This window comes from Pteropus medius, unplaced genomic scaffold (assembly GCF_902729225.1).
Source record: "Pteropus medius unplaced genomic scaffold, Ma_sr-lr_union100, whole genome shotgun sequence".
NCBI classification, from domain to species: domain Eukaryota; kingdom Metazoa; phylum Chordata; class Mammalia; order Chiroptera; family Pteropodidae; genus Pteropus; species Pteropus medius.
In genome coordinates, this window is record NW_024356336.1 from 565,675 (window position 1) to 591,176 (window position 25,502).

A 25,502-nucleotide genomic window follows, 5' to 3' on the forward strand; every position below is an offset into this window, starting at 1 on the left:
ACCAGCCCAGCCCTGGAAAGATACATAATAAACTGATAAGATCAGCTGGCTCATAGCAGAACCACTAGGTGATATTGGACCAAGGACATTGGCTTTTGTCCTGTTTGGGTTTTTTTTCCCCATGTACAGAATTTCAAAATAATCTATATTACCAAAAGTCTTTAATTTAGAAAAAATTTAATTTGACACTAAAAAATTTTTTTCCTTATAGCCATACAATGGAATATTGTTCAGCCTTAAAAAGGAAGGAAATCCTGACACACGCTACAACATGGATGAACCTTGAGGATATATGCTAAGTGCAATAAGCCAGTCACAAAAACACAATTATTATATGACTCCACTTATGTGAGATACCTAGAGCAGTCAAACTCATAGAGACGAAGCAGAATGCTGGTTACCAGGGGCTGTGGGGAAGGGGGAATAGGGAGCTATTGTTTGATGAGGACAGAGTTTCGGTTTTACAACATGAAAAGAGTCTAGAGGCGGACGGTGGTGATGCCCCAACTCATATAAACAGAAAACGGATTGGTGGCTGCCAGAAGCGGGGCGGGGGTGGTGAAATGGGCAAAGGTGGTCAAAAGGGGCAAACTTCCAAACTTCCATTTACAGACTAAATAAATCATGGGGTTGTAATGCACAGCATGGTGGCTACAGTTAACAATACTGTATTGTGTATCTGAAAAGTTGCTAAGAGAGTAAATCTTAAAAGTCCTCCTAAGGAAAAAATGTATAATCTTGTGAGGTGATGGATGTTGACTAAACTTGTGATAATCATATGACATATACAAATACATCATTATGTTGTACTCCTACAGTTAATACACTGTTATGTGTCAATTAAATCTCAATAAAAATTATTAAGATGGTAAATTTTATTATATATAATTTACCACATTTTTTTAATTTTTTAAATAAAAAACATGTTTTCTTGTTTAACCCACTTGGATTCTAAATTTACAGGGGCATGAAAGAGTAAATTGCAGACGAGAGAGAAAAAAGTAGAAATGACCCATCTCAAAGTCAAAAAAAAGTACAAGAAACTTCAGCCTGGTTGGTGAAGCACCTCCGTGGATGGTTTGTAAAGGGACTGGGCATGGCCCATAGAGGGGAAAGCCACGAGAGGAATTTTATCTTCTATTTGTCAACCAGGCCCTTCTACTCCTGTGTCATTCACGGTGACTCTAAGAGAAAGACACCATCAGACCCACTTCACCGATGAGGACATCTGTCATGAGACCCCTAGTGGGGACAGGATCAGGTTGACATTCAGACCCAGAGAGACCCACCTGGAGCAGAGATCCAAAGTTAAGAATCACTTCTCTAACCTGAATCCTGGAGTTTGGGACAAGGAGTCTTAGAAGTGGTAGAGAAAGATCGGGAAGGGCAGAAAACATTCCTCTAATGAATCATTTCCGTGTTCACCATAATAACGTCTCCTCTAGGTCTAAGCTTTTTATAAACCAAGATAATTAAATAAAATACAACTTGGTACAAAACAGTTAACTATGTCAATATAAAATGAAAAAACCTAAGGCTTCTCTGATTAGTGACTTATATGGAAGAAGACTGGGAGTTAGCCCCAGGGACTAATCTTGGCCTTTGCCTCACCTTGAGATGTGACCTTGAGCAAGTCACAACCTCTCTGGGTCTCAGTTTCCTCATCCTCAGTTCATGTTCACCCCAGTTTATTTCCTACTCCACCCTGGGGACCCTGCTGAGCCCTCAGCCCCCTCTACCATCCGTCTAATGTTAGGTAATAGACTCCTAACATTACCTCTCACTGAACACACAGTGAGCTTGTCTGGGCTTCAGGGTCTTTGCACAGCTGGTTCCTCTACCTGGAGTAACCCCGATCTTTCCATGGCCGGGATCAGTCTCACTCAGCTTTCACCTTAAAGTCACTTCCACAGGGGTGTTTTCTCTGATCCTCTAAACTAACTTTAAAATGTCCCCTCAACCACAGTTCCTTGCTTATTTTTCTTTATAGCACTTTTCACTGTAGGATAACTTATTTATGTATGTATATACTTATTCTTGGCCACTATTCTCCCTCCCCACCCCCTGCCACCAAATGATGGAAAGCCCCACGAGAAAAAGGACTGTCTTGTTCACTGCTAAAACTCCAGACCTAGCACAGCACCTGGCCCCTGGAAGGGGCACCACACACACTTGAACGGGTTTATTGAATGAAAAGTTCACACAGACGATAATAAATGTGTGTTCTAGCCATGACATGCTGGAGTTCTAACGTAGCTCATGGAAGAGAAAAATCTGGAAGGCCATATTTACCCCAAAATCGGTGTCACAGGTGATATCTCATACCCATCAGAAACACATATAGTTAAGTTTCAGACTTACCTCTTTCAGATGCCTATAGAGGAGATCACTGTTTTTTTCCAAGAATCCTACAAAACATTGAGTAAAAAATTTTTGAATCAATGGCTTTGCCTAAAAATGCAATTCCATCCCAATTGATTCAAAGGGAAATACTAAAAATAATCTCCTAGCATTAGACGAGAATTCTCAGCCTTGGCACTATGGCATTTGGGGCTGGATAATTCTCTGTTGTGGAGACCATCTTGTACACTGTAGGAAGTTTAGCAGAATCTCTGGCCTCTACCCACTAGATGCTAGTAGCACCTTCTCCAGCTGTGACAATCAAATATGTCTCGAGACATTGCCAGTTGTCCCTGGGGGTAACTTCATCTCTGGTTGAGAACCAGGTTCTCAGATCCGAGCTTATGGCACACATGCTACCCTCTAAATCACGATGAGCTACCACATGAATATACGGCCTTTACTTTATTGAGCATTGTATGCGTACCCTAGTCCAGTAGCAAAGAACTATACATATAATGAATGACATCGAAATAATGGATGGGGCACTGAATGTTAAGAGCCACCAGGTGAGACTATGCAGATGAATGAGGAAATCAGGCCCACTGCTAAGAAAAATCAAACTCAAGCACCATACATCTTCATACAAAGGAAGACATATCATTTCCAATGTTAAAATTTGGCTTAGAGTGCTCACTTAAAACCTCATCGATTAATTAAATGAGGAACTAAGTGGCATTATAAAGTCAAAACCAGCTAGAAAAGACATGCATCAAAATGTCTAAGATACAACCTTTTAAAATGACAATTTTGAGTTATCAAAACTAAAATTTTTATTGTAGCAAAATATACATCACATAAAATCTACCATTTTAACCATTTTTAAGTACATACTTCAGTGGCATTAAGTGAATTCACAATGTTGTGTAACCATCACTACCATCCATCTCTAGAATGTTTTTGTCTTCCCAAACTCTGTACCTCTTAAACACTACCTCCCCATTCCCTCCTCCCCCAGCTTCTGATAATCATTACTTTACTTTCTGTCTATAAATTTGACTACTCTAGGTACCTCACATAAGTAAAATCAAACTGTATCCTTTTGTGTCTGGCTTATTTCACTTAGTATAATGTTTCCACAGTTCATCCATGTTGTAGCATGTGTTATACTTCCTTTTTATGGCTGAATAATGTTCTATTGGTTTTTATATACCACGTTTTGTTTATCCATTCATCCATCAATGGAAACCTGGGTTATTTTCATCTTCTGGCTATTGTGAATAATGCTGTTATAGAATGGGTGGACAAATGCCCATTCAAGTCCCTGCTTTCAATTCTTTTGTGTATATACCAAGAAGTGGTCAAAACTAAGTCTGACAGAACCCTTACCTCAGCAATGCCACTTCTGGGAATTTTTCCTATCTATATAATGTGCACAAGTTGGCCAAGTAAAATATACAAAGACGTCAGGCTCAGCAGTGTAAGAGACAAAGTTGGAAACATCCAGTGTCAAATAGATGACAAAACACATCCCTATGAGGAATGCCTGTAGCTTTTCAAAAGAAATGTGGTAGAACCTGTATTCTTCTGGGAAGAGTACATGCAGGTCTAGAGGCAAAAAGGCGAGTCTATATCCCAACTCTGCCCCTTACTAGCGTGTGACCTTGGGCAACTTAATTTCTGAGTTCAGTTGCCTCATAGATGAAAAGGGGGATAATAATGCTCCCCCACCTCACTGAGTTCTGTAACATTTAAGTGAACAATAATAAATAATAAATGTGTGTTCTAGCCATGACATGCTGGAGTTCTAACGTAGCTCATGGAAAATCTGGAAGGCCATATTTACCCCAAAATCGATGAACCTTGAAAACATTCTATTAAGTAGAAAAAAATTAAGTGGGCTTCATAATAAGAACTTCAGGGCTTCAAAGGAAACCATTAAGGAAGTGAAAAGACAACCACAGATTAGAGAAAATCTCTGCAAATCATATAGCTGGTAAGGAACTTGTATCCAGAATATATAAAGAACTCTTCCAAGTCCATAAAAAGAAGACAAACCAATTTTTAAAATGGGCAAAGGATCTGAATAGACGTTTCTCCAAGGAAGATATGAAAATGGCCAATAAACACATGAAAAGATGCTCAGCATCTTTAGTCATTAGGGAAATGCAAATCAAAACCAGAATAGATAGAGTATTCACACCCACTAGGATGGCTGGAATGAATAGACAGACAATAACATCTGTTGATGAGAATGTGGAGAAATTGGAAACCTCATACACTGCTAATGGGAAGGTAAAATAATGCAACCACTTTGAACAACTTGGCAGGGACTCAAATGGTTTAGCATAGAGTTACCATATGACCAACAATCCACTCCTAGGTATCTACTCAAGAAAGACGGAAACATATCCACACAAACACATATACAGGCACATTCAGAGCAGCATTATTCATAACAGCCAAGAAGTGTAAACAACCCAAATGCCCATCAAGTGATGAATGGATGAACAAAATGTGGTATATATCCATACAATGGATTATTTGGCAATGAAAAGGAATGACACAATGGATGAATCTTAAAAACATGCAAAGTGAAAGAAGTTAGACAGAAAAGACCACATATTGTATGTTTCCATTTATAAGCAATATGCAAAATCAACAAATCTACAAAGACAGAGCAGATTGGCTTGTTGCCTAGGGCTGTGGGGAATGAGTTTGGGAGAAAATGGGGAGTGACTGCTCATGTGTACAAGTTTCTTTTGGGGGCGATGAAATGTTCTAAAATTGACTATGGTGATGGTTATGCAACTATATTAATGAATACACTAAAAGCTATTGAATTGTATACTTTAAATGGGTGAAATACATGATGTGTGAATTATCTCAAAGTGGATATATACACGTAGTAAATAAATTTTAAAAGACTTCAAATGGCACACTTCAAATGTGGGGCTAGGGAACATGTGGAGATGGGTATGCAGTATTTCTTCAGTGGACACAGAGGCATCTGCATGGCTGTGACTTGTGGCCTGCGCCCCCAGGACACTCACCTTTGGTGCAGTATGTGACCTCTCCTGCATAGTGGAAGAGTCGGAACTCCATCCAGCCAATCCTCTTTCGGCCCTTAGGACCTGCCAGCTTCCGGCTACAGAAAAATGGAAACAGACAAGAGCTGAACCTTTCTACTTCATGGCAACAAAATGCACCAGCACATAAAGCAAACAGAGAGGGCTCTGAAAAGGTGTTTAGGACCATGACAGTTAACTAAAGGCTGGCACTGAAAGCTAACCACATACAGCAGCTCCCAGGAAGCTTTGCTGCCTGACTTCATCTGGCTACAAATCAAGGTCTCTCTAAAATTAGATCCTTCCTTCTCATGAGCACTGAGGAATAAAAAACATACCTGAACCACAGGAACATGTTTATTTGCACAATGAAGTAGTTTCCATTTTTCTAAGTGATAGCAAAGAAACAATTTTACTACCTTATATTTTTATGACGTTAAGAGACTAAAATACTCATGCAATATCATTTTTCAGATTCTGGTGCTTTGTAATTTTTAAATAACTTTTTTCTTGAAACATGTAGACATATATACTGACAGTGCACATAGCCTAGATGTATACAGCTTAATGATTTCTCTTGTTTACATGTGTGTGATTTACCCACATCATGCATAGTTACAGATTGTTCATTCTAATGGCTGGCTATTTGTGAATGTACCACAATTTATTTTTCCATTCTTGAGTCATTTACTTATCCAATTCCATTTACTTATCTTTTTGAAATCCCACAATAGTTTTGATAAAGCCACTACTATTTCTTGAATCCTTACTATGGCCAAAAATTGTACTAGATGATTTATGTAATCATTTACAATGCTATATGGTAGGTATATTAATATCCCCATCTTGTTGAAGGGGAAACTCAGATGCATGAGTGTTTCTTGCCCATCATTATATGTCTAGTAAGTGGCTGAGCCGGGATTCAAAACCAGGCCTCTAACTCTAGAGCATATGCATGCTCTTAAATTCTTTCCTCATCTCAAAGACTGAGTTTATTTCTAGTTGATTTTCTGGGATAATGGAAATGCTCTATGTTTGGATCTGTGTGGTGGTTATGTGGGTACACACAAATATAAAATTCATTGGGTTGTACACTTTAGGTATACATGTCACTGTACGTATTTTATACCTGAATTTTTTTTTAAAAGACCATCTCATGCATGTGGACATGTCCAATATGAAACGATCATGAATAAAGCAAGATACAACATCTTTAAAATTTTCTGACTTGGAAATCATTTGAGTTTGATTTTCACTAAAAAAAGGTATGCATATACAGTAACTCCTCACTTAACATCATGAATAGTTCTTGGAAATGTGGCAAAACAACATATAATGAAACCAATTTTACCATAGACTAATTGATGTAAATAAGAGTTAAGTTCCTGTGGCATCTCATCAATGTTAGAATGAAATGACATTATTTGAGGACCTGTTGTATATGATTTGCTGTATCATAATGATATTTCTATTATGAAAAAGTAGCTGTACTCCTGGGGAGCACTGCCGGCATACCCGAGAAAAGTGATATACAATGATCTTCCTCCACACAACAGCTATCAAATGAGATACATACGTTTGGAAATGTGCATGCTTGCCCACTTTCTCTTCCAGTTTTTCCAGGAAGCTCAAGTCTGTAGCTGGACCAGGACGAATACATTCTTCATCCTTCAGAAGGGGAAAAAAAGCCTCAATCCATAGGATCACACTCCATCAATTCCAAGTTTAAATGCTTTCAACCGCTGTGGCAGAATGTACTGGACTAAAATACTGTCATCTCACACAAGTTCAGGTGAACATTTCAGGGTAGGGTGGCTCATCCATCACATGTGCTCAGCTTCTTGGATTTGATAAGGGGATTGTGGAACCAGAGAGACTGGAAATTCCATAAAAAAACAACTCCAAGAGCACATCTCCTTTTGCTAGGAGCAAAGCCTTCATGGAAAGCAAGCTATAAAACCAGTTGAGTCTAACCTTTCATACTTCTCAAGCTGTGCCTTTCTCAACGGACAACATTTAACTGATCATCTTAAAAAATTAAGGATGAATCAATCAACCCTGTAGCTTTTATTAAAACAACAAAAAAACCTCGGTTAAGGTTGGTGAGACAACCCTTATAAAGTAGCATTTCTATGCTTTCTGATCTTATCTATGGAAAATGAAATGAAAACAAGGATTTATTACTAAAAGATTTTAAAATACTCGTCTAGCAATCCACATGAACATTGAATGCACATATGCTAGCTTAACGTCAGTCCTTGCTTCCAGGAACATGCTTCCCCAGATGTCCACACAGCCTGTGTCCTCACCTCTTTTAGGTCTTTGTCAGGTCAAGTGTCACTTTCTCAGTGAGTCCTTCCTAAACATCTTACCTAAAATTGAGTTCCCCTCTCCAGCACATCTAATTTTTTTTTCTTTTTTCTCCATTGCACAATCTACACATTTTGCCCATCAACCTGTTTGTTGTCACTCTCTCTATGCCCATCAACCTGTTTGCTGTCACTCTCTCCATGTGAGTGCAGGGGTTTTGGTCTGTTTTGTCCAATGCTGTGTCCCAAAGCACAGGGTACAATCTTGGCACAGAGTAAGCATTTGGCAAGGATTTGTTGAATGGAGTCTGCATGTCTCCCATGGACTAGGCATAGCTCTAAGGCCTCTGCATGAATTACCTCACTTCATTTGTCCTTACAGCTGCTGAGGTAAGTGCAGTTATCATTGTACATATTTAATGATGATGAAACTGGAACTCAGAGAGGTTAAAACACCTGCCTAAAGTTATATAGCTAATAAGCAGCTGGGGCTGGGATTTGAATCCAGGTGGTGCCCACGTTCCTGGGAACTAGTCACTACCCATTAGTGTCCCTGCTGTGCTTTAGAATACTGGATTCACACAGTGGTTAGGTGGGGATGGGGCAAAAGGAAAAAGGAAACCAGTTATTTTCATTAAAAGGGAGGCAAATCATGGTGCAGACAATCTTGAATGAAAAGGCGAGGAAATCGTTTCTCATTGGCCCTTAGACTTTATTTTTAAAATTGATGTTTGAATTGGAACAGTTATGGATTTGAGAACACTGATGTTCTCAAAAGTCACGACAGTTCAAAACAAGATCAAAAGCCCACCCCAAGGAGCCTCAACTCAACCTCGATGGATGCTCTTTGTGAAGTCTTCCTTTACGTGTTTTGGCTTCCTGCCAAGTACTAAGCATGAAAGTAGTCCCTTCCCAACTGCCACTAACACCTGCCCACACTGGATCCCATTTTCGGGCTCATTCTTCCAAGTCTACGGAAGATCGATAATGCATCCTCTCGTTTCAAAAGTCTTTCCTTGCTATCTCCAGATGGGCTATAATGTAGATCTATAAATTGAAATAAGAGGAGAAAGCTCAGCTTAAAGCTCTGAGCAAGAATTCAGCAAAAACAAACAAACAAACAAAAACAAACCAACAAAAAAACTCACAACTCATACATTTTAATCATCTAGTGGATTCCACTCTTGAACCTTTGTAAACTTGGGAAAAAGTTCTGCCATGTATCGTAAATGCCATGTGTATGGGATCTAGGTCCATATAACTTTCTCACCAAAATGGAAATGATTCCTTTGTGTCTCTCTTCTACCAAATCACAGATGATCTTGTTGTTGAAATACTGAATTGGCTCCCACTAAAATGACAAAGAGGAATGAATTCTCCAAGAAGGATTTAGATGAGCGTAAAATAGATCTCTTTTTTAATTGATTTTTCAACTTTTTTCCCCCAAAATCTGATTATCTCTAATATTAAAAAATAATAATAATACTTTCTGAAAGTCAAAATAATTTCCCAGGAAACAAGCAGAGAAGGTGTGAAAAATAATTCTTAGTACTAATCAGGAAAAATTACCAATGAAAAAACATTCTCATTTCACTAGATTAAGAAATCAAATGAAGAGAAAACATCAAAACCTTTACCTCTATACCTTCCATTTCATATTCTGCCTGTTCTGCTTTTAGGGTTCTCTCAATTAACAGTTGCTGGAGTTTCTCATTGCAGTAATTTATACAGAACTGTTCAAAACTAGAGATGCAAAAGATTTAAATAACTAAAGCTATGCAAGTAAGCCAATTTTTTAAAAAACTGTATTTACTATTTTTAAGGATGCCTTTTAGCATAGAAAAAGCAAAGCACTTATTAATCAAATAATTTATAAACGAGGTCACAAGAGTGGGCTAAAAGATATTTGCACTTTTTACTGTTATTACATTTCTGGAACAATCTTTGAATTAGGGGCCATGCAAATCTGGAGAACTTCTGGGGACTGGAAAATCAATTCTAATAAGAGATGCCTTAAACCAGACTGACACCTTGAAGAAGAACAAAGGACTGGTAGGTAATAACAAACTCACCCATTCTTGTCGAAGACTTCAAAGCCATAGATATCCAGCAATCCGATGACAGTTTTCTTGGTGAACTCCTAGTCAGAATAACACACACTCTGTTCATCGTTAGGTCTTACACTTTGTGACACTCAAAACCCGGTAGCTACCCCCAAATCTGGGACTTGGCTATTAATGCTCATGCCTTCTCTCTCCAACAATGGCTCACAGAAAAACCTTAGGGTGGAAATACTTTCCCCAGCCCACTCCTCCTGCCTGCAGCCTGCCCAGATCCCATCCCAGCTTCCATATCCATCACCTGAGCAGTGAGACCTTCCCCTTCTGATTTAGTTCCTTGCTTCAACGCTCCTCAGCCTCCCAAGACTACATTCAATCCAAAAAGAAGAAAAGGAAAAGACCTATGAACAGCCAAGGAGATGTTTATCTATGAGACAGGACAGGTGGTATGGATATCATTTTAGATAGAGGGCCAAGTGCTGTCAGACGAGGATGGCTATTTAAAGAGAATGTGCCTATTTTTAAAAAGGGACACAATTGAATATCTGTGTGGCGTACACACATTTTTTTGTGTGCTTCACTTTATTTCACTTCACAGATGTCGCATTTTTTCAAATTGAAGGCAAGACCTTCCACCAGCGAAAAGATTATGACCCACTTTATTGTGATACTTGCTTTTATTGTGGTGGTCTGGAACCACACCCTCAGTAACTCTGAGGGATGCCTGCACTGAGTTGATGCCTCCCAAATCTGTCCATTGCATCCCACCTCCATGAGTTTCATCGCCCTCACGTACCTTGTCCCCTTGCATCATTTCCTTAATTTCTAGCTTTGAGTAAATTCCATTTTTTATTTAAATAATTCCATTTAAAAAGAAAATGTGACCATAGGGTGAGTTCCAAAGAGTTGTATTTTTTTCTGATACACATTAAATATACTACTATTAAAACAGAAAATTACACTTAAAGCCATCTGGCATATTTTGAATGCTGTGCATCCCATACTTTGGGACACACTGCAAAAATCATCCAGCATGCATTTTTGTGAGCCTACTGTGTGCTAGAATGTAGGTGTGAGAAGATACCATCCTGCCCATAGGAGCTTACAGTCAATTCTCACAAATTGTTTAGAGTCATGATGTTGATTATATCACATTACCATGTTAGTGAGAGCAAGGCATCCAAAATGCACGGGCTAACCTTGTTCACTAAGGAGGAATTGATTTTGTTGACCAGCCAAGTGAACATTCGTCCATAAACAGCCTTCGCCATTGCATCTCTAGCGTAGAGAGAGAGTTCTAGCGTCAGTGGGCATATCACCTGAGAAGAACAACAGGTGCATTGTTACGGAGGTTTAAAAAAAAGCCCCGAGTTTTCAAATGATGATCAGCGAAGCATACGTGCTGTGGGAAGGTGCTTCCCCAGCCTGTACACATACACAGAGTAGCTATTTCTTGAGATACATGTGGTGCTGTAGGGCAGGGGTGGGATGGGCAGGGAGGGCTCCTTGGGAGTGCGACCCCTGGGGACTAAAGGATGAGGAGGCATCGACTAGACGAAACGTAGAGTAGAGTGCCCCAGTTGAGAGAACAGCATAGGCAAAGACTCTGTACAGGGAAGGCATGGCGAGTGTGAGGCATGGAGAACTAGAGACAGTGCAATGGTGAGGGACGGGGAAGGTAAGGCAGGAGGTGGACCATGCAGGACCTGGTGGGCCGGGATCGGGGGTTGGGCCTCCCCTGGGGCCACCACCCTGCAGGCAGCAGCAGTGGGGAGGGCAGGTACATTTCCACCCAGAGCCATTTTACCTCTTCGGTTTTGGTTTCGATCTTTCTATGGGTGAGAGCTTCCAAAAGGACCGATGGTTGGACTCCCAGGAGCTGAATAAATGGAAACCAAAATGCCATTCAGGGACCCGATTTTACTCGCTAGCTTATGAAGAGTTTGTGGAGTTTCCAGGCCCAGGGTTCTCTGCCCTGGCTGATAATTGTGCTTTAATGCAAAACAGACCACATTAGATCTTTCATCGACTAACTGGCTTTTACCCACGTTCTCACCGCCCCTGCACTCTTTGGAGCTCCCAACCAGTACCAGCTGGAAGAACATGGTCTCAGCCATTTGGACCATTGCCATCCAGCTGCCTCCCTCCCCTCTCCTTCCTCTCCACTTCTGAAGGCAAACATCACCTTGGCTATCCATTTGATCTCGTGGGTGACTGGTATGATGGCACAGCCTTGGTGGTTCTCTCCAAAACAAACGTTCCCCAGGTGTAGGATGCTGGCAATAATTCCAAAGAGATTCTAGGGACGTGGAAAGTGGTAAGGAGAGGGAGAGAAGACGGCAGCTGCCTGATGGATAAATGTCATCAGAGGAGATAACCCGAAGGAAAACCACCCTTCTTCCCACTTCCAGCCCTGAGCTTACATAACCGAATTTCTTCCTTTCTCAGAAATGGGCCTCTTAGCCACTTCCACTTCGGATATTAACGGAAGGGGGGAGAAAGAGCCCCAGCAGTAGAAGGTGGGGAAGATGCCTCAATCTCCAGCACAGGACACTTCTATTTTTAGATCCCCCGACCCAATAAACCATTTAATGTTCAAATGCCAGGGTCCTAAACACATGCATTCGAATCATATTCTGGTCTTAAAAGATCAATAGTTTAATAATTTAAAAAACGACAAAAAGATGTAAAAACCATGTTTACGAATCCTATCATTTGTTCATCTGTTCCAAAATAGGAATGTAAATAATAACTCTATGAGAATTCATTATCTGTGAACGTCTATGAGATTTAAATATTTGAGACCAAACTTGAGGGAAAGAAGAAACATCACCTCCTCCTTCCACACAACACTGGAAAAACAGAGATGCCAGAAAAATGCAGAGCACCCAGTTGACATTTGAATTTCAAATAAGTAATGACTGATTTTTTAGTGTAAGTAGTCCCATACGATGTTGTGATATACTAAAAAATCAAGTCACTGCTTATCTGAAATTAAAATGTAAGTAGGTGTCCCACATTTTTATTTGCTGAATCTGGTAACCTTACCGTGCAATCACCAGAAAACTAGAACCATCTCCTCAATCCCAGACCTACTGGCAGTTCTGCCTCTAGGACCCATACCTCAAGGTCATCTTCAGTAAAATCGATGACAGAAAAGGCATTGGAAACAGTTTTCCAGTCATTCTTGTCATTAATAGACGACTCGTTGGCACCATGACCCTGTTGACACAGAATTGGGTCACTTAATGGCATTTTTAGAGGACAGTTAGGCATGTGAAGACCTATTCCTAAATCAAAAAGGTTTTCTCTCCAAGCATGCAAGAGCTAGTTCCATAACATTCTGAACTGTGAAAACATGTTTTACTTTAATCACCTAGCATGTGATGATTTGCCAACTGCTGCTTTATTCAAATTTATTTGAAATTTTATTTAAAAATCTCTGTTCCGGGAAAACTTTCAAAGTTATGTATTAGTAACATATCTTTTGATGTGTTTTTTAAAAGAGCTTTTCTTGCCATTTTTGCTAAATAAATTGAAGACACTTATCTCTCAATAAATACCTGCTGAAACACAGAAGTGAATAACAGTGCTTAAATTCAGAAAACAATCTTGACACATGTGGCCACCACCAGCAAAAACTTTACTGTAGGACTAGATGGAAGACGACTCTCATTCAAGGAAATAAAATTTGGCATTTAGAGAAACACAGTGTATATGGAAATGATCACCAGCAGAGGTGAGATAAGACTTTTCTCACTAACTCTAGAAGTTGTCTTTTCAATAAGTAACAGATGGACCAATGTCATAATTTAAAGAGAAAACATTCTAGATGAGGGGTTTTATTAATACAGGGTATTCTTAGTTTCCCAGTTATCTGAAGATTTGTTATCTTAAAAGATTTCTTTGTTGCATAGGGAAGCCAAAGGTGTCATACCATGAAAATATTCACCAGTGAACTAGCCAGTGTTAAATCTGCAGCCTCCCAAATATCCCTTTTCCCACATGGTCAGCAGCATCTGCTCCTGCCCATCAAGGACAGGGTCTGTGCAAGTCAGTCCTCTGAGTACACCTACCTAAAGCTTTAGAAGCAGTGCAAATATACAGCAAAGTAAAGCCACATAGCTTGCCAAAGTTACAGGCATCATGAAATCAATCAAAAGAATACCAATTCTTAGACCATTTCCAAAGTCATTGTGTCATGAGAATCTGGCCAAATTAATCTGTCCGGAAAAAATTAACAAGGACATGATACCTTCTCAAAGAGAATGATTTGATTACCAACGGCCGGGAGAAGCCCTTGGGAAAATGGATGAAGCTTTCAAATATTTTTACAAATTGATTCTTGCTGATCATGCTATGGAAAGCCAAATGTGGCTTAGCTGGAAAAATTAGGTCCTCAAAAAGAAAAAAAGTAAAATTTGATGTATTCTTTGTTCTAAGAATGAACACAAAGTGTGTTAAACATTAAAATGAGATCATGAGATTTGTTTATTTTCAATATTTAGCTTCATTTTTCAAGATAAATTTCAGTCTTTTTTTTCTTTTCATGTCTTACTATGAAATGTCGGTCCTTGTTTTCTCCTTCTCAAATTGCGTCTCTACTTTCACTCTGCCAAGTGACCTCCACTCAAAGCCAGACCCAGTGAGGAGAAAAATCCAAAAATCTTGGGACAAAAAGGCACCAGTGACATCAAATACTGATAGGTGCTACATAGTCTGGGCATCCTAGAACCTTAGTACTGGCTGCAGGAAAACTAGTTCTGGGAAGTTAAATTCAGAGAGTCAATTTTACAACTCTAGATCTCAAGATTGCTTATAGGAATGGCCTACACTATTGCTTAAGGGAGGATGTTCATTTTGCAGCTAACAATTCTTAGAATGGAAGGCAGGAAGGTGCAAAAAGCCTTTTCCAAACTAGATTTGAAGGCAAAACAATGGAGCATAAGCTGTGGACATAGATGGACAGCGAGTTTCCATCACACCTAGACCAGCAGTTCTCACCTCACTGTGCCTTAGAATCTTTGGGATTAATTTAATTACATTTATAATCTCAGGGAAGTGTTAAAACAATGCTGATGTCCAGGCTCCACCCCAGACCAATTAAATCTGAATCTCTGGAGAGTAGAGCCCAGGCATTTGTATGTTTAAAAAGCTCCTCAGCTGATTCTAATTTCAGCAGGGGCAGAGAACCACTCACCTAGATACTGACTTTACCAAGATGATACACCTGGCAGGCATAAAAGGAGGGGTTTTGATAAGTGTCAAGAAACCAGTCAGTAGGATACCTTCATAATAGTAATGAGAAAGTTCGTGGACATCCCATAGAAGCCCCCACAAATACCCCTGATCCACCCTCCGAAGGATCATCGAAGCCAGGTGCTGGCTCTTCCGACCTGTGACAGGTATTTGTACAGCTTGGGGTCTCGCTCCAGTCCCAGGTAAGCAAGGAGCTCCTCTTCGCCACCCTCTAGCAGCTGGTAGAAGATGTGGAAATTCCGCTCACCCAGGTTTTGATAGACGACACGAGACTTTTCTATCAGGTAACTGATGATATGCCCACCTACAGGAATGCCCTTCAAAACAGGACAAAAAATGCAGCAATGACAACAATAACCAACACACTCTCTTACTGGTGTCTCCTGAGGAATAGAAATCCTGAATGAAATCTAATCTATCAGTCTGCTATGATTAGTGTTTTCTGGGCTCTGTTTAAAAAGGTTTTTGCTTACTCCAAGACGATGAAGATGTTTTTTGTGTTTTTGTCTAGAAGCATGATTGTTACACTATTCATGTTTAGGATTATAATTGATCACTAATTAATTTTTGATTATGGTGTGAGGTAGAGGGTCAAAGGTCTTTTTATCCTTATGAATTTCCAGTTGGTCAGCACCATTTACTAAAAAGTCAATCCTCTCCCTACTGAACCACAGTGGTGCTTTTGTCATAAGTCAAGTAGGAGGCCTATACGTGGGGGTCTTTCTGGACACTATTCTGGTTCATTGGCCTGCTTACATATCCTTGTGTCAATCACACTAAATTATTTTTAATATATCCAATAAATGATTTGCATTCCAGAAAACATACAGAACTCTTGCAAATCAATAAGGAAAAAAAAAAAAACAGCCCAATTAAAAATGAGCAAAAGTCTTTAACATAAAAGATTTTTAAGTGACCAATTAGCAAAACTTCATTAATTATCAGGGAGATAAAAACATAAATTACAATGAGAAAGAACTATACCCCACCAGAGACACCTAAAAACTAAAAGGGCCGACATACCAAATGCTGGCAAGGGCATGGAGTAACTGGAACTGTCATTAATTATCATAACGTTGCTGGTAAGAACGCAGCAATGCCACTTCTGGGTATATGCCCAACATAAATGAATGCTTGAATCTACTAAAAGACATGTACAAGGATGTTCAGGGCACTATTTTCAATAGCCCCAAACTGGAAACAACCCAAATATCCACCAACAGGGGAACAGGTAAATGGTGATAAAAGTCATACAATCAAAAAATGAACCATGCTGCATGCAGTGACATGGATGAATCTCACAGATCAAATGTTGATTGAAAGAAGCCAGACACAAAATATAATGTACCAGCAAAATTAATCTGATTACAGAGGTCAGAATAGTGGTAACCCTTTGGGAAGAGAGATATTGTCAGAGAAGGGTGGGAGAATCTTCTAAGTGTGAGACATTTTTATATCTTGATCTGAGTGGTGGTTACACAGGTAGAGACATATGTAAAAATTTACCAAGTTGTATTAGTGATCTGTATCCTTTCCAGGATGTGTGTTGAATTTCAATAAAAAGTTTAAAGTATGTATAGCTATTAAATTCTTTTCAAAGTCTATGCACATACCAGCAGAAGTCCATGCACCAGCCTCTGGGGAATCCTGTCCTTATCAGTACACTCAATACTCAGCTGAGTACTGTTCTCCAGCCTAAGTGTCACTTTGTCACTCGGAATTATATGTCCTTGAGCACTCTGTCTACCCTTCCCACTTGCATTAGCCCCTGGACGGAACACAACCACACTCATTTATTGCATATTATCTCTGGCTACTTTCATGATACAACAGAATTTAGTAATTGCAATAGAGGCCGTATGGCCCACAAATCCTAAAATATTTACTATATGGCCCTATGTGAAAAAGTTTGCTGATCCGTGTCATATAATTATGGATGCCTAAACAATACATAGCTTACTTGCAAATGTTTTCAAGCTTTATGAGAAAGAGCATCACACTGACACAGTAAACATTCCCAAGGCGTGTCCATATTATGCATGGCTGTCATTCATTTGCTCTCACTGCCATACAACCCCTCATTGTGTGAGCACCCCACAATTTAACTAGCCAGTGTCCTGTCGATGGACATTCAGTCCTCTCCAGACGTGTTGGCTCTTTCCAGTTCTTTTACCATCATGAACAGTGCTGTCGCGGGCATGCTTGCATATCGGTAAGAACATCACTAGGGGTGGAACGTCCCCACCTTAGATTACATGATTTCAACTCCACAGTACATTTGTTTTCCAAATGGCTTGTACCAACGTAGCCCCCACTAACAGCGTATAACCATTCCTAATGATCCACATCTTTGCCAACGCCTAATATTATTAGACTTCTTAATTTCTGTCCATCTCGAAGGTATAAAATGGTATCTCATTGTGGCCTTTATTTGCATTTCCCAAAACTAGTACTAATGCTGGATTTTTCAGCTATTTGAGCCAACGAATGCCCTTCCCCCCTCCTTAAGCTGCCTTCAGTTGAAGGTCTGTCACTGGAAAATTCAGAGGTCCCCGTGAACCAGTAACAGGAACGTCAATGTACCTTAAAGTCGAACTGGACATCCATGTATTTTCCAAATCTGCTGGAATTGTCATTCCGGAGTGTTCTGGCATTTCCAAAAGCCTTGGGATACAAAATGGAGGGTGGAGGAGGAGAGAGGGGAAGTGGGGGAGGGGAGAGGTTCAACCAAATCATCATGCACTGTCATTTAAGCTCACTATGCTTGTCAGATTCCTGACCCCAAAAGCCATGCATATTGTGAAAATGGAAGAGGGAGCAGGGTGCCAGGGATGAAAGCCGTACTTTATCTTCTAAGAAGGAATCACTACAGAGGATCTGATGCCAAATACTGGGGTTGGACCTCAAGAAAGGAAAATATCTTCTCCTCGAAATCCAGCCTAGGAATAGATTAGAAATGGCTTCAGGAGTGGTATTTAGGCCCCCAGGCCCTTGCTGTTCTAGAAGGCACAGCTGACGATCCCCATCACCAGCCCCCTTCTCATATTGAAGAGGTAAATTGTTCAACCCAAAGATCCACCAGGATTAATAACCAGTAAGTTAGTGAATTGAAAGAGTAGAAATAATTATCAAAATAATTTTAATTAATAATAAAAATATTAATAACTAATCGAGCATTATTTTAGTGCTTACAATTTGATGGGTACTATGAGTAGACACTTTCCACAGATTAAAAAAAAGAGACTCCAGGATATATAGTGATTTGCTGGTGTGTGGCTGCCCTGGGATTAGCATCCACACCTGCTGGACTTCAAGGTCATGCCCTTAACCATGATACTACCCAGGAGACCCTTATTCTTAACTCCCAGGCAGTGACTTGCCCATTTTGACTGAAAAGTCTTCTCACTTAGTGACCTTTCTGGAACTCCCCTTTATAGGTCCTCAAAGATCGCTTACCTCTAGCACTGGGTTGGAGAGCAGCAGTCTGTCACGGGCTATTTGTAGTGACTCAGTCATGGGACAGGTCATTGCAAAATACTGGAGGATCTTCTTGGAGGCCTCCGTCTTCCCTGCCCCACTTTCTCCAGAAATGAGGATGAAGTGGTTACTTAGCTCAGAGCACATCATGCGGTAAGCATTGTCAGCTATGGCATAGCTGGAAGAGTGGAACAGAAATGGAAGGAGTGGAAAGTGGCTATACTGCTACTTCCCTTGGCTCTGACATCTACCAGAGCAGGAAGCCACATCCAAACTGTGGTACAGGTGTACTGAGTTCAGAGAGAGAGCAAACCCCCATCTGACTGATCACACACAAAGTATACTAAATATTAAAGCTCAAATAGTAGAAGAGATAAAGTGAAAATTTTGAGCAGTAATGAAAATAATTTTTAATTTAACAAATTTATTTTTTAATCTATCAACATTTCTTATAAGAATAAGTCAGATACTAAATTACATCCCCAAGAGATGTTCTATTTATTATGAGTGGAAATAACATCTTGTCTAAATATTAAGTAATTCAATAGACACAATAAGATCTCATATTTTCTCTTTCTCTCAAAACCTAGAATATTAAGAGTATAGAAACAGAAAACCAAAAAGATTTTAAAACATCTGTGGTATCTTTAGGACAAAGCTAAAACTATCATAGGGGCTTTATCTCCAATATCAGAAACCAAAGCATAAAGGTCTCCCAAGAGTATAATCTTTGCACATGGCCAAGATTGAAAGCTGGCTATTTCAGAAATTGCTTGTGGTAAAGCAATGCAGAAAAGTTTCTGAATGTCTTGAGAGGTTAACAGATGAGTCACCAAGAAAAATGGAGGAGGAACCTTAATATTAGCCCAGAAATCAGCCAAGGAGGAGAATTGGGAAATTCAGCAAAGCCCAAATCACATGTAGATCACACGGGAAATTGCCTGCCTTAGGGATCTGTAGCCCTAGTAAGTTTCTACCTCCAGACGTGTTGGTAGTTTGGAGTAGCAAACAGCTTCTGGCATTTTCCTTCGCTGCCATGATGCCCAGGTACCAGTAGTTTTAACAGTAGCAACCCAATTCCCAGAGAAGACACCTCTTTAGCTACTCTCTTAAATTTCTCAGCAGTTACAAAAGATTCCAGTTCTCATCATATTTAAGGTGAGATTTGACAACGATATTTTCTACTGTGTTGAAAGATTTATTTCACAAGAAGGTAGTTTAAATGAAATATAAAACCTGATGAGCATGTATCAAGTATTTGGATGGATGGATGGATGGATGGATGGATGGATGGATGGATGGATGAATGGTTGGATGAAGAGTGGGTAGGTGGATGGATAGAAGGAGAGATGGGTGAATGGATGGGTGAGTGGGTGGAAAGGCGGTAAGGAGGGAGAGAGGGAGGGAAAAAACAGGAAGGAAAGAAATAGAAAATGCTCTTACTGGTGACCTGAGGAGTGCTACTTACACATGTGGTGGCAGTTCAAAGAAATTGACCCCTTGATAAAGTTCCATCTGGCTCATGGTGTAGATTCCAAGCTCCTGGTATGGATTCACAGACACAAGGAGGGTGCCAATATATGTCTAGAGGAATGAACCAAAGCACTAGTGAGGAATTCCGGGGTGCAAATGGCTACAGCAAAAGACCACCACATGCTATGATCCCCATGCAATCATTCAGTACTAGGGATTTAACATAAATAAGATAGATGGGGTCTCTGCTGTCATAGAGCTTACATGGGGGACAGGGGTAGGCAGACAACCAAGGGATCAGGATCACTTTAATTAGTGTTAAGAAAGGTATAAATAAGGTAACGTGCAAATGACTAAGGAAGGTCACCTTAGCTAGTGGGCTTAGGAAAGTTTTCTTTCAGGAGGTGATATCTGAGCTGAGTCTTGAAGGATGAGGAGCCAGTCATTAAAAAACTCAGCAGGAAGGGCGTTTCAGGCTGAGGGGACAAGTGTGGCAGGCTGGCTGCAATGGAGGCCAGTGAGAGAGAGGAGAACAGAAAATGGTAAGAGATGATGTTGGAGAGGGAAGCGAGTTCAGATCACACAGGGCATGAGGAATTGGGGGTTTACTCCAAATGCAGTGAATGGTGGACACGCCACTCTCCCTACTGAAATAAAATACCTACCCTGAACTGTAATGTAAAATGGATGGCTTTAAGAGGGAAACACTATGCTCTGATTTATGGTTCACGAAGCTCTCTCTGGCCATCAGGAGGAAGCAGGGTGAGTATGTATAGCAACCACCTAATATTGGGCCAACACTCCCACTACAGCATTTATTTCCCTAGATTTCAACATTGAGTTCTATTAATATTCAAGTTTTTGAAGTACTTATATTTGTAACACAACCACTAAGATACTTCTGGGCATACAATTATAAATAAACAAAGCTCTAAGCTCTTATTTAGAAAAAATAAATACATGGGCTCCTTTGAAAATCCATCTGGAACTTCCGGATTCTGTTTGTTGTTGCTTTTCATTTCAACGTCTCAAATACTAGAGGTACTCAAGCCTACATTAAATTATGCCAGCTATTGTTTCCAATCTCTAGGAAGACTCAAATAGAGAACCAAAACAGGGAAGAGTATTTTGACTAAAATTCTGCATTGCTTCAATCAGTAGAAAGCTTCCAGGATAGAATGTAGTTTCTGAAATTTATCTCTTCGAATCAAAAACACTTCGTTTAATAATGGTGATCCTCTCATTCCACTGACAAGTCTCCACACCATGCTATTTCTCCTTTGCTTATACATAAAATCAATTTACATAAAAATCTAGTTCCATGATTAAAAATATGCACTCTAAAAAGCACCTTGCTTACTTCTGGTAATTTTAGTTTCAACATGTAGATTAAGTCACAGGTACTACTCCAAACAAAATAGCTACGAGACAATTTTTTTTTAATTTTAAAATATTTTTAAACAGCTTCTGGTCATCTAATTTACTCTTAGCAAAAGCTAGTAAAATCTCAGTGAAATTAAATACTTAACTACACCTCACCACACACACACACACACACACGCGCGCACACACACGCACGCACACACATGCGCACATACACAGATAATGCAGAGTTTACCCTAGAATTTACCTGAAAACTGACCAATCGAATCAATGTGGGTAATAAATGGAGATCTTAGTAACAACTGGCTACCACTAGAAGCAGCAAGACCAACTTGAGGAGTTCTTCACTCTTGAAGATTCAAGAGATGCGGTGAACACCTCCTATTTTTGCCTGCCTGGCATCCAGTTCTCTTTCTTTCAAAAGATTCCTTTTAGAAAACTTTTCCAGCTCTCACTCCATATCATATGGTCAGAGGAGTCTCACCCCTTGTCTCCAGGGGTGGGCTTGGATAAAGAGCCTGTCCAATCAGAATATTCCTCATTCCTAGCTACAGGGATTGGTTTAGAGATAGACATATGACCTAAGATGGGCCAATCAGAGCCAATCAATGTGTTCTCTGAGAAGACTCCCTTCTTCCGCATCGCAACACTAAGCTGGTGGTATCACATCAGCCTGGTTCTACTGGCAGCCATCCTGCTACCTTTCAGAGAGGCTGCCCCTGAAGGAAACTAATGCAAAATAAAGCAGAGATGGAAAAGATCCCTCAAGATGAAGTACAAATTCTCAAGACATCACCTGAGAGCCTAGATCTATTCATAGATCCTAGAGTTACATAGGTCAATTGATTCCCTTTGGGGCTTGGGCCGGTTTAAGTGGGTTTCTGTCACTGGCAGCCATAAAGGCCTTAACCCAAAGGATCAAAACGCATCTGATAGCGGTCCCACCACACTTCCCTTTACCGGCTAACCTAATAGGTGATATTGTTCACAGCCATCAAAGTTGTGGAAGCAGGGAGGGAACCATCACTCCAAGAAAACAGCTGAAAAATGGGTTACGTTACATAGATGAGATTCTCGCTGAAACGCTTGCGAAGATTGTCCAGAAAAGCAGATTCGCTAGTGTACGCGTCCAACAGCACAAAATCCTGCACCCCGACCTTGTCCCTGGCGGTCAGCGTACCTTCCATGTGCAGGCGAATGTGCTTCCTCCTCGCTTCTTCTCTCTACAGGAAACAGAATTTGCCTCATCAGCTCATTCGTTAAATTCTATTGCACATCTAATGCGGAAATAGCAAGACGCTAAGCCCTGGGGATGGTAAAGAGCTGAGATTAAATGATGCTGTCTTCTTTAAGAGTTTGCATCTCTTATGGTCAGAGATACAAGAGGATGGCGATAAAAGCAATAACAATGGTAACAGCAGCAGCGGTCAGGAACCAAACATTTCCTGTGTTAGGCACTACAAATACTTGACATGTATCATCTTTAATCCTCAATCTGACCCTCTGAAGTAAGTACTATTATCGTGCCCATACTACAGATGAGGAAACTGAGGACAGAGAGGTTATAAATATGCCCAAGACCTGCTAAAAGCCAGAGCCAGGATATGGACCTAGATAGCCTGGCCTCAGAGCCTGCTTTCTTGACCATTGAATGCACTCAGTAAATGTTGGTGCCTACACTCGCCATGTGATTCTTAGAAAAGTAATGAGGAGTTTGGTCAGAAAGGGAATTATTTGTTACAGAAGAGTCTTCAAGGAAGGACAAACTTGAACTGTCCTCTCCCCAAGGCAGGACTTCAGACCTCCTGGGGGAAGGTGTGGTTGCAGCCTACTAGATGGTGGAGAATCTCGCTGGGTTACCAGGGCTAGAGGTGTTCCATGGTCATGAGGCCACAGTACAACCCTCCTGGGTACGGGAGAACAAAGAGAGTCAGATCACTGCTGGGTGGGAGACCTGGTGACTGTGGGCAACGGTTCTCCAGGGCTCAGGCAAGCTGAGGCTGGAGTTTGTGCAGAGGGAGTGGGAGTGCAGCTGTAGTAGGAAGCCTGGAATGTGTGAATCTGTGTTGGGAAGACTGTGCCAAGGTAGTCAGCAGTCTCCAGCCAGGACTGTGAGGTCACCAAGGGACTCTGTGCTCTAGACACATACTTAGTACATGTCCCCCCCGCCCCGCACCCTCACCCCCCGTACCATTGTGTAGCTGACTGCTGCTGAGAAGACAAAGTAAAACTTAGCAAGGGGAGCCGAGAAACCGGCTAATTGCAATGCCCCTCCAGCGCCCTCTACTGACAAAAATTAACATCATGCTCGCTTCAAGGAGAAATGCTTGAGAATGAAATTTATTATCAAAAAGAAGATAATAAAGGGTGAGCTCTGATCTAAGAGACAATAATTGACAACTGGCACATGTTTATGTGCAAAAGCCCTAGAATAGTCGAAACAACCTTGAAAAAGAAAAACAAAGCTAGAGGTCTCGCACTTCCTTATTTTAAGTAATCAAGACTGGCTGCCAATTGATTTTTGACAAAAGTACCAAAACAATTCAATGCAGAAAAGGAATACCTTCTCAACCAATAGTACATGAATAATTATATATCATAAGGAAAATTTCATTTCAACTGCTATCTCATAATTTTACATATATTTATATATTTTATAATGTTATAATAATATAAGTTTATATTTTTATTAGTTTATATTATATATATGAGATAGAGGTTAAAATGAAATTTTTCCTTATGAATCTCTAGTTGTTCCTGCACTATCGGTTGAAAAGACTTTTCTTTTCTGAGATGAATTTTTTTGGTATACATATTTATATATAAAATTTATATATGCTTTTATATATAAAGTCATATATATGAACTTGAGATGGATCTTAGACCTAAATGTAAATGTAAAATGTGTAAAGCTACAAGGAGAAAATAGATAAGCATATCTTTGTATCCAGAGGAAGGCGAAATTAGGCTTCATCAAATATCTAACTTTGCATCAGAAGACACTGTTAAGAAAATGAATAGACAAGCCACAGACTGGCAGAAATATATACCCGCAAAGGATTTGCATGCAGAATAAAAGACTCCTACGGTTCAATAATAAAAATTCAAACCTAGTGAAAATTAGGCAAAAGACTTGAATGGACACTTCACAAAGTAAAACAGGTAAGTGGTCGAGAAGCACATAGAAAAGTGCTCAACATCATTAGTCATCAGGGAATTGCAAATTAAAACTACAGTGAAATATATTTGCAAGCAATGCCTCCGATAAGGGTGTAATATCCTAAATACACAAAGAACTCATACAACTCAATAACAACAACAATAATAACAAAAACAATCCAATTAAAAAGGCAGAGGACCTAAACAGACACTTCTCCCAAGAAGACATACAAATGGCCAACAAACATATGAAAAGATGCTCAACATCGCTAGCTGTTAGGGAAATGCAAGTCAAAACCACAATAAGATACCATCTCACACCTGTTAAAATAGGTGTTATCAATAGGACAAGTAATAACAAGTGTTGGAGAGGATGCGGAGAAAAAAGAACCCTCATACGCTGCTGGTGAGTCTGCAAATTGGTACAGCCACTATGGAAAACAGTATGGAGGTTCCTCAAAAAACTAAGAATTGATCTACCATATGATCCAGCAATCCCTCTACTGGGTATTTACCCCAAAGACTTGAAAACATATATCCAAAAAGATATTTGCACAATGATGTTCATAGCAGCATTATTCACAGTACCCAAGATATGGAAGCAACCGAAGTGTCCTACGATAGATGATTGGCTAAAGAAGCTGTGGTACATATATACAATGGAATACTACTCAGCCATAAGAAGACATGCAATACTGCCATTTGCAACAGCATGAATGGACCTTGAAGTAATAATGCTAAGCGAAATAAGCAGACAGAAAAAGCTGAAAATCTCATGATATCACATGTATGCAGGATATAAACCTAAAAGCAACAAACAGGACAAATGAACAGAGACTCATGGACATGCACAATAGATAGTGGTTACCAGAGGGTAGAGGGTGGGAGGAGGTGGGAGGTAGATGGGGTAAATGTGGTCAAATATGTGGTGACAGAAAGAAATCTAACTAGGGGTGGCGAAAACAATGCAATAT

General features: G+C 40.0%; 1 protein-coding gene across 1 annotated transcript in view; it reads right to left on the reverse strand.

Annotated features, from left to right (window-relative positions):
* The window catches only part of MYO1H (myosin IH), a 41,545-nt gene extending 18,989 nt beyond the window's left edge, over nt 1-22,556 (reverse strand). The window contains exons 1-15 of the mRNA XM_039861836.1: nt 22,431-22,556; nt 19,982-20,097; nt 18,493-18,691; nt 17,620-17,700; nt 15,174-15,353; nt 12,901-12,999; nt 11,963-12,076; nt 11,585-11,656; nt 10,977-11,096; nt 9,790-9,857; nt 9,355-9,460; nt 8,988-9,068; nt 6,985-7,076; nt 5,394-5,488; nt 2,362-2,408 (exon numbers count right to left, since the gene is read on the reverse strand). Coding sequence (XP_039717770.1) covers nt 2,362-2,408; nt 5,394-5,488; nt 6,985-7,076; nt 8,988-9,068; nt 9,355-9,460; nt 9,790-9,857; nt 10,977-11,096; nt 11,585-11,656; nt 11,963-12,076; nt 12,901-12,999; nt 15,174-15,353; nt 17,620-17,700; nt 18,493-18,691; nt 19,982-20,097; nt 22,431-22,556 — 1,596 coding nt within the window. The remainder of the gene's footprint in view (nt 1-2,361; nt 2,409-5,393; nt 5,489-6,984; nt 7,077-8,987; nt 9,069-9,354; nt 9,461-9,789; nt 9,858-10,976; nt 11,097-11,584; nt 11,657-11,962; nt 12,077-12,900; nt 13,000-15,173; nt 15,354-17,619; nt 17,701-18,492; nt 18,692-19,981; nt 20,098-22,430) is intronic.
* Between the last annotated feature and the right edge of the window lie 2,946 nt (nt 22,557-25,502).